The sequence below is a fragment of the Coenobita brevimanus genome, chromosome 75 (assembly GCF_032717465.1).
Source record: "Coenobita brevimanus isolate Jiangsu-jjx chromosome 75, ASM3271746v2, whole genome shotgun sequence".
In the NCBI taxonomy this organism is placed as follows: domain Eukaryota; kingdom Metazoa; phylum Arthropoda; class Malacostraca; order Decapoda; family Coenobitidae; genus Coenobita; species Coenobita brevimanus.
The window spans coordinates 31,571,347-31,581,782 of record NC_137028.1 but is presented as its reverse complement, the minus strand read 5'-3'; the positions used below and the strand labels follow the sequence as shown (position 1 = coordinate 31,581,782).

General features: G+C 45.2%; 1 protein-coding gene across 1 annotated transcript; it reads left to right on the top strand.

Annotated features, from left to right (window-relative positions):
* The first annotated feature begins 5,480 nt into the window (after positions 1-5,480).
* Positions 5,481-7,543, top strand: LOC145408103 (uncharacterized). Its single transcript, XM_080278911.1, has 2 exons — positions 5,481-6,264; positions 7,470-7,543. Exons 1-2 carry the CDS (start codon positions 5,481-5,483, stop codon positions 7,541-7,543), a joined length of 858 nt encoding a protein of 285 aa, XP_080135037.1.
* The last annotated feature ends 2,893 nt before the right edge of the window (positions 7,544-10,436 follow it).

The following is a 10,436-nucleotide window of genomic DNA, read 5'->3' as shown; positions in this document are numbered from 1 at the left end:
GTATCCCTTCTTATGAGGGTGGAAATAAGGATGATGATGATTATGATAATGATTATGATGATGATGATGATGATGATGAGAGTGATGATGATGATGATGACAGTGATGATGATGATGATGATGATGATGATGATGTTGATGATGATGATGATGATGATTAGAATTTTTCTTATAATGCAATAAGAAAGAATCCGCGGATTGGAACCTGCAAAACTTGTTTTATCCTAAATATGGCTGAACAAAAAGAAAGTTCTGTTCAATAATCGTTCATTTCGGGACGCATGGACACATTGCACTTAAAATCATGAAGGTTATGGGCACCGGAAAACAAAATGAAAAGAGCAGTTCCAGAGCTCCCCAGTTACGCACAGTCAGCATTAAAATTCATATCGCAATTTTTTTTCCTCTCTACGAACTCTGACAAACCGTGTGGTGAATCCGCAGCAACTAACACTGACGACTTTATTTTGTTATAGGTCGGTGTCATCAGTGTCTGCTGCTGCGGATTCACCACACAGATTTTCAAAGTTCGTGGAGAGAGACGCAGTAGGGGCGGCAGTACTTTTGATGCGTACTATATTTGACTGAGAGTAGCGGCTGATTCTTGCATTAAAAAGTCTGGCAGAAAAGGAGATAGAGTGTGTAACAAGACGGGTAATACGAGTCCACGGTGATACGAGAGAAACAGAAGCTAAAGGTTCCGAGGAGCAACGACCAGCATAGTAGCGACAGAGGAGGCACTACAGTACGATGCAACACTACGGGGTACAGAGGGGTGGAAGGGAGTCAGTGAGAAGGGAGGCCAATCGCGACGAAAAGCCTTTGATTCCACACAGTTTAGAAGTGCTGCATATCCTGAGCTCCCACCCCAACCCCCACAGGTGATAACTACATTTTATACACAGGCGATTATAGCCTCTCGAAATAAAGTCATCAACTGAGTGGGTTTAAATAATTCAGGGAGTCGTTTTAGCGCACCGAACATGTGGGAAACTGTTGTTGCTGGAGGAATAAGGTGATTTTTCTAGAACAGAATCACGAGAGAAAGTAGATGCCAAGAAAATTAAGAGATGATCATTCGCGAACGGACGCGAAGACAATGAACGGCTGGATAGACTAGGTGATAAAGAGATAGAAATAAACAGAGAAGGATAAGGAATACAATGCAAGAGAGAAAGAGAAAGAAACAGGAATAAAAGCAGCACAAAGTGGGTATTAATTCTGATCAAGACATAAGAAAGAGAGAGAGAGAGAGAGAGAGAGAGAGAGAGAGAGAGAGAGAGAGAGAGAGAGAGAGAGAGAGAGAGACAATATGTGTGTGTGTGTGTGTGTGTGTGTGTGTGTGTGTGTGTGACAGAAAGAGGATGGTACTGAATGCAGAGACTTCCTGGCCTCCTTTCAGAAGGCAATGTGTGGGTGAATGGAGGAGAGGAGAGGCTGGAGGAGACAGAGAGAGAGATAAGAGGGAGGGGGGGGGGGAGTATGTGTGGGATAGCCTGTGAACGAAACCAGGAGGGAGAGGGTGAGAGATGCTGTGGAAATCGGTAAAATGGACGAATGGAAATGAAACGGTATGGGTCAGGGAACAGTGTGGTGACGTGAGTGTCCTTAACAACAGTCTTTGGTGATCCTCCACAAGATCCAACTAGGTCATGAAAACATCCTGAAAATGCCATCACACCCGTTCGTATGGACGTTGGGTATTACTGCTGACTGTGGGTACTAGTGCCGAATTAGTGACAGGTGAGGCTGGGGTACAAGCTGGAGGAGCACTGGATCTCATACAGGCCTGACCGAATATCATGTCCAGAGTTGAGGACACGCATATCTATCCATCTGTCTATCTTTCTCCCTATCTATCTATCTACGGTATCTATCTATCTATATAATTCGTGTATATAAGCCTATATAATACACACACACACACACACACACACACACACACACACACACACACACACACACACACACACACACACAGGTGCACTTATGACTGCGTTGGTGCATCTAATTAGCGGTGAATGCTCGGAGGTGTCATAATACAAGTTTATCATCAGCGTCACACAGGTGAATGCACCGCTGCTTCACTGCCTTCACACACCCAGTGAACATAATGACCTGATCCCTTTGTATACCTAAGTCATCAGCTTTATGATCCAGTCTGTTTTGGTCTCCTCTTCACTCTACAGTATACACAGCTCCAGCATCCTAGTGAAGAGGTTAGAAACAGTATTATCAACCTTTTTCACGATTTTATACTCTCAGTTCTTCTATCTATCTATCTATCTATAGCCCGACGCCCTAATCCCGCAAAGGGTGGCCGCAGACAAAACGCCTCCAAGTCACTCTGTCACCCACCATTTGACTCCCCTCCCCCCAACTCACCCCCCCCTCCCTCATATACCTCTCAACTCCATCCCTCCACCTCATCCTCGGTCTACCCCTCCCTCTCCCCCCCTCCACCTCACCTACATACACCCTCTTAGTCAGTGTTTCATTCTCCATCCTCTCCACATGTCCAAACCACCTCAGTGTATTTCTCCTAATCTTTTCAACCACATCCACATCTACCCCACAACGTTCCTTCACTTCTTCATTCGTCAACCTGTCCCTCCATGTCACTCCACATGCTCCTCTCAAGTAACTCATTTCCACTGCTCTCACTCTTGACTTGTTCCCCTCTTGCAAGGTCCACGCCTCGCTTCCATACGTCAGGGTAGGGATCACAATACCATCATGCAGTGACTTCTTAACTTCCATACTCACCTCCCTATTTCTCATCACTGCTTTCAGTGTGCCAACAACCTTCCTTCCCTGCTGTACCCTTTCACGTACTTCATCCCCCAAAGTTCCATCCTTACTCATCACACTACCCAAGTTCTTAAAAACTCTTAAAAAAGAAAGTTTAGAAATAACGCCAGATAATAAAGAGAAGTGACAGCACGGCACAGGCTATCATTTACTTTTCTAAGGTCTATTCTTCCCTTTGATTACCACAATTACACAAGCAATTATACATCCAGATCCCTAACTGCACTGCTGGGTGAACACGGAAGAGTGGGCAACAAACCTCGTCTAACTGTCTGACCGGCAAGATAATTAGGTTACACTCGAAGTCTTTCATTTGCGAGCGGGATATGTTACCACTGCGCCACCTATTCACCCAGCTGTCTGTTTCCTGAGATGACAGTTTTGCCTCTTTATTCTTCTTCACCTCTCTCTCTCTCTCTCTCTCTCTCTCTCTCTCTCTTTCTCTCTCTCTCTCGAAGGATTATGAAAGATCTTTATTCTCTTGACAACGCTGGCGATCTCTCTCTCTCTCTCTCTCTCTCTCTCTCTCTCTCTCTCTCTCTCTCTCTCTCTCCAAGGATTATGAAAGATCTTTATTCCCTTCACAACGTTGGCTCTCTCTCTCTCTCTCTCTCTCTCTCTCTCTCTCTCTCTCAATGAAGAAAAATACCTTTATTCTCTTAACAATGGGGATGTTATTTTTTTCTTTCTTTTTATTGCTTGTTGATTTGACTCGGCTCAAGAAGATTCTCTCTAATTAAAGAAAATAATTAATCACAGCGTCCCTTCTGTCTGTCTGTCTGTCTCTCTCTCTCTCTCTCTAGCCAAACAATTTTCCAAGCACCTTTCTTTGCTTCATAATTAATTTGCGTTAAAGAAAATACTAAATTATCTTTACGTGGCTATAACAACATTCCTTATTCCTCTCTCTCGCTCTCTCTCTCTCTCTCTCTCTCACCTACATGTCACCTTGTCCTCCGTTATCAGGCTGCTCTCCCTTGAACACGACTCCCAATTTCATGTAAGTGCCTCTTCACCCCACCCATCCCCCTCATCCTCGGTCTTCCCCTCCACTCCCTCCTTCACCTCCTTCACACACTCTCTCACAGTACCAGTATTTTTCACTAAGGGTCGTACTATAAATGGCATTGGATATCTCGTAACACCTGTCTCTTGGCGATTTATTCTGCTCCGTACACCTCATTATCCTCTTGTATATTACTGACTGAAAATATATCGATAAAAAGACGATATATAAAACAGCATTTTACACTTTACACACTGGACAAGGAGAGTGTATAATGTGTAAAATGAATAGCTAAAGGGACTATTTTGGGGGTATAAAGTGATATAAATAGTAGTTTCCTGTACTATTTGAAAAATGGATCTAAAAAAACACGAAAAAAGAAAAGGAAAAAATCGTGGTACAGAGGAACAAGAATCGTGGTAAAGAGGACCAAAAATCAGAGTAAAGAGGAACAAGAATCGTGGTAAAGAGGAACAAGAATCGTGGTAAAGAGGAACAAGAATCATGGCAGAGGAACAAGAATCGTGGTAAAGAGGAACAAGAATCGTGGTCAAGAGGACGTCGCTTTTTATTAAATTCTTGCCACCTCCTGATGATTTTTATTTCCTTCAAAAATTACCTCTCTGACTAAATAAAATAATAATAATAATAATAATTATATACTTGTGGAAGGTGGGGGCGCTCACCATCCACTCACTCGATGTAGTGCTGCTGTCGGGTGTCTGCCCTTTCCTCTCCTCCATCCCTCTTTCCTTCCATCCTCTTCTGTCGTCCTTTCGTTCATTCTTTCCTTGTCCTTCTGCCTACGGGTGACTTTACACTCCCTCTTCTGTCTTTCTTTCCTTCATTCTTTCCTCTTCCTTCTGCCTGTAGGTGACTCTACTCTGAGTGACAAGCCAAATGGTTTCCTGTACACCAGGAAACCATTTACTACCCTGGGTGGTAACCATATAACCAAAGTTTGGCGCCTGGTGGTTTAGTGGGTAATTATTGCGCTCCAGTCGGATTGAGCCGGTGAAGGTTTATATCCAAGGGGTGGTTGGGGTTTATTGCTCGTGTAATGCCACTCAGGGATGAGTGAGGCTGGTCACTCTCATCTTAAATGTCGGGACCAACTGCCTAGCCCCGGGCTCCCACGCTCCACATGGAGCAATGTAGGATTGGATGATAGATAGATAGATAGATAGAATAATAATAATAATAAGGGAGTGACTATTATCGCCGCACAGTGATATTAAAGGTGACGTTATTATCACCGCGGGGTGATATTACAGGTGACGTTATTATCACAGCGCGGTGATATTGCTGGTAACGTTATTATCACGGTGTACGGACATTGGCTAAGTGTTCTGAGGGTAGTGAAGGGGGATTGGGAGGGAGGGATATCAGGAGCTTTGTTTATCACTGGTAGTGGTTAGAGGCCAGTGAAGGGGGAGTAGGGAGGGAGGTGGTGAGAGGGTAAGGAGGGGAAGTATTGAGGGAGGGATTTCAGGAGCTTTGTTTATCACTCAGACAAGTAGTTACAACATTAGGGTAGTGAAGGGGGATTAGGAAGGGAGGTGCGGGGACGTGTTTTGTAAACAGTCGCCTCCACTCCCGCCACCGCAGTATCTGGCGTTCGACTCGATAGTATCAGTGACCTGCTGACCTCAGCCAAGGCAACATGGAGGAAGACAATTACGCAGAAGATCCAGATTATCCTTCTCCTACCAGGCAAGACAACATGGAGGAAGACACTTACGCAGAAGGTCCAGATTATCCTTCTCCTACCAACCATGAGCCAAACGACATGGAGTTACACACGTCAGCAGAACCACAGGAATATCCAGCTAGTTCATCTGCTGACTACGGGCAAGACGACATACAGGCAGACACATGTACCGGTACAGACACAACATCTGTCTTCAGGGATATTTTCTCCACTGACACGTTTAACTCTTTTGTAGAATTTGACTACTTTTTCAAGAAATATCAGAATCACACAGGGTCCGTGTTTCGAGTGAAGTCTTCTAGCTCCGTTATCAGTGAAAATAAGCGTCGTCAGCAGCAAATCCCTGTCGAACTGAAGTACGGCTCTGTTTCATTCGTGTGTGTACACTACGGCAGTCCGAAACGGAAAGGACTGGGTATAAGACAAAAACAGCGATATCTTCCATGTGGCTGTAATGTGTTGGTGGCACTAACAGCAAGAAAAAACAAGCTGGTTATCACAAAGACGTATCTGCAGCATAATCATGAGGTCAGTGTAGCTTTACAGCCCTTCTATAGCCAGAAACGCAGACTGACAAGTTCGGAGATGGGAGACGCAGAGGATGTAGTGAAACTTAACCCAGACAACAAGCAATTAAAATCCTTCCTCCAGGGTAAATACCATAAAGCAGTAACCATGCAAGATGTACGAAATTTGAAGCGGAAAGTGCAAAGTGAGGATGGAATGTCAGACATCGGTAAGTTGACAGAAATAGTGGATGAAACTGTGGATGCAGGAAAAGGAAAGGTAGATATATCAGTGGATGAAAGTAGGGCCATCCAAATGATTGCATTTGCTACTAATGAGATGATAAGCATGTACTGTAAATATCCAGAAATAATTTTTATGGATGGAACTTACAAAATTAACAGATATAATTATCCGCTCTACATGATTCTTGTCCAAGACAACCTAGGTCGTGGCAGGGCTGTCTTTTACGCATTTGTAAGGAGTGAAACAGCAGACATAATGCGGGAGGTAATGTCATCATTTTGTAGGATGATGGAGAATGTAAACCAGACCAAGACAGTTATGACTGACAAGGACCAGAACGAAATTCAAGCAGTCCGTGCCTTACTTCCGAAAGCAGACTTGTTACTTTGCAAATTTCATGTCCTGAAATATTTCAAGAAAAAGGTGTCTGAACTTGTGCTTCCTGTCACTAAGAAGAACGAAATTTTTGGTACTCTGAAACAACTTGTCTATGGCCATAATGAAAATTCCTTTCGGTCTACCTTGTCTGTGTTACAACAGCAAGATTCCAGTATGTTTCAATATATATGTACAAACTGGATAAACTGTAAAGATATGTGGGCCACATACCTACGGTCTGCTAAGTTAACATTTGGAAATGACACTAACAACCACATTGAAGCAGAAAACGGTAAACTAAAGCACTTCCTAACATCAACTACATCGATGTCTGAGTGCATACGTAAAATTATGCTTCATAATTCCATCTTAAATGATGAGCGAGCCTTCAAGCAGTTTTTGCAGACATGTACATCCGTTGAATATGGAGTTCATAATGTTCTATTGAACAAATTATACAGTCAGTTCACGGAACATGCAGTTAAACTCATGATGAAACACCATAAGTTATCCAAGCCCTCAGATTCTTTATCGATCACATTAGATTCGCCTGGCCTCTTTGTTGTGAAAATAGGGTCTACTGACCAAAAAGTAATGAGAAAGGGTGAATCTGGTGCTGAACTCAGCTGCTCATGCACTTTTTATAGTCAACATTTCTTGCCATGTAATCACATTATTGCCGTTGTAAGACAAGAGAATATTGATGTTTCAACTATCAGCATGCAGTCCCGATGGAGGAAGGGGAATACACTGATTCCTGCAGTGGCTTTAGAACCCAAGACCTCCATCATGCACATTACACGACCCCAGTGTCCAATGACCCCTGCCCAAAAATTCCGAGAGAGTCAAGAGACAATGCAGCGCCTCACAGCAGTGCTAACTAATAGTGGAACTGAAGTGTACAAAGCACGACTTGATATGCTGAAATGTATTCTTACTTGCTGGGAACAGGGTAATGATTACCAGTATGCTGCTAGTCCACAGATGTCAAGCACATCAGCTTCACCGACGTTACACACATCAGCTTCACCGACGTCACACACACCAACTTCACCGACGTCACACACACCAGCTTCACCGACGTCACACACACCAACTTCACCGACGTCACACACACCAGCTTCACCGACGTTACACACATCAGCTTCATCGACGTCACACACACCAGCTTCACCGACGTCACACACACCAGCTTCATCGACGTCACACACACCAGCTTCATCGTTGCCACACACACCAGCTTCACCGACGTCACACACATCAGCTTCATCGACGTCACACACACCAGCTTCATCGTTGTCACACACACCAGCTTCATCGACGTCACACACACCAGCTTCACCGACGTCACACACACCAGCTTCATCGACGTCACACACACCAGCTTCATCGTTGTCACACACACCAGCTTCACCGACGTCACACACACCAGCTTCACCGACGTCACACACACCAGCTTCACCGACGTCACACACACCAGCTTCATCGACGTCACACACACCAGCTTCACCGACGTCACACACACCAGCTTCACCGACGTCACACACACCAGCTTCATCGACGTCACACACACCAGCTTCACCGACGTCACACACACCAGCTTCATCGACGTCACACACACCAGCTTCATCGACGTCACACACCAGCTTCACCGACGTCACACACACCAGCTTCACCGACGTCACACACACCAGCTTCATCGACGTCACACACACCAGCTTCATCGTTGTCACACACACCAGCTTCACCGACGTCACACACACCAGCTTCACCGACGTCACACACACCAGCTTCATCGACGTCACACACACCAGCTTCATCGTTGTCACACACACCAGCTTCACCGACGTCACACACACCAGCTTCATCGACGTCACACACACCAGCTTCACCGACGTCACACACACCAGCTTCATCGACGTCACACACACCAGCTTCATCGTTGTCACACACACCAGCTTCACCGACGTCACACACACCAGCTTCATCGACGTCACACACACACCAGTTTCATCGACGTCACACACATCAGCTTCATCGACGTCACACACACCAGCTTCACCGACGTCACACACACCAGCTTCACCGACGTCACACACACCAGCTTCACCGACGTCACACACACCAGCTTCACCGACGTCACACACACCAGCTTCACCGACGTCACACACACCAGCTTCACCGACGTCACACACACCAGCTTCATCGACGTCACACACACCAGCTTCACCGACGTCACACACACCAGCTTCACCGACGTCACACACACCAGCTTCACCGACGTCACACACACCAGCTTCATCGACGTCACACACACCAGCTTCATCGACGTCACACACACCAGCTTCACCGACGTCACACACACCAGCTTCATCGACGTCACACACACCAGCTTCACCGACGTCACACACACCAGCTTCATCGACGTCACACACACCAGCTTCATCGACGTCACACACACCAGCTTCACCGACGTCACACACACCAGCTTCACCGACGTCACACACACCAGCTTCATCGACGTCACACACACCAGCTTCATCGACGTCACACACACCAGCTTCATCGACGTCACACACACCAGCTTCACCGACGTCACACACACCAGCTTCACCGACGTCACACACACCAGCTTCATCGACGTCACACACACCAGCTTCATCGACGTCATACACACCAGCTTCATCGACGTCACACACACCAGCTTCATCGACGTCACACACACCAGCTTCACCGACGTCACACACACCAGCTTCACCGACGTCACACACACCAGCTTCACCGACGTCACACACACCAGCTTCATCGACGTCACACACACCAGCTTCATCGACGTCACACACACCAGCTTCATCGACGTCACACACACCAGCTTCATCGACGTCATACACACCAGCTTCACCGACGTCACACACACCAGCTTCATCGACGTCACACACACCAGCTTCATCGACGTCACACACACCAGCTTCACCGACGTCACACACACCAGCTTCACCGACGTCACACACACCAGCTTCATCGACGTCACACACACCAGCTTCATCGACGTCACACACACCAGCTTCATCGACGTCACACACACCAGCTTCACCAATCACAACAGCAGATTCACAACGACTACAGTTAATGAATGCTCATCTTCCTACGGTAAAAATGAGGGGTCGTCCTAAAGAGTCAAAGGTATTAGGACGATTTAATCATTCTAAAGTTGCTAAAGCTGGAGTCAAACGGAAAACAAGTAAGCAGTCCACAAAAGGAAGCAAGAAAGCGATAATTAGTAGTGATTCAAATGATGCGTAATGTTCTGTATACCACTGCCACTAAGACTGTTTAAAACTAGTACTGTTTAAATCTTACTGTGGCCTAATATTCAGTATGGAATATGGAATAAATGTATTTTCATAAAATACTTTTTGATTTTAATATGTAATGAATGTATTTTTATTAAATACCTTTTGATTTTAATATGGAATAACTGTATTTTTATTAAATACCTTTTAACATCCTATGATGGCAATTGATAAGTAACCATAAATTATTTCAGATTCTCGGTTAAAATACCGAAAAACATATGATCACCGACCGGTGATAATAAAGCCATTGTTCTTTTCACTGTGCGGTGACTATAATGGGATCAGTAATATCACTGTACGGTGATGATACACACAGCCTAATAATAATAATAATCATTATTATCATCATCATCATCATTATAATACCGGAAGTAGAAGTAGTACGGTAGTAGTAGTACCGGTAGTAGTAGTAGTAGTAGTA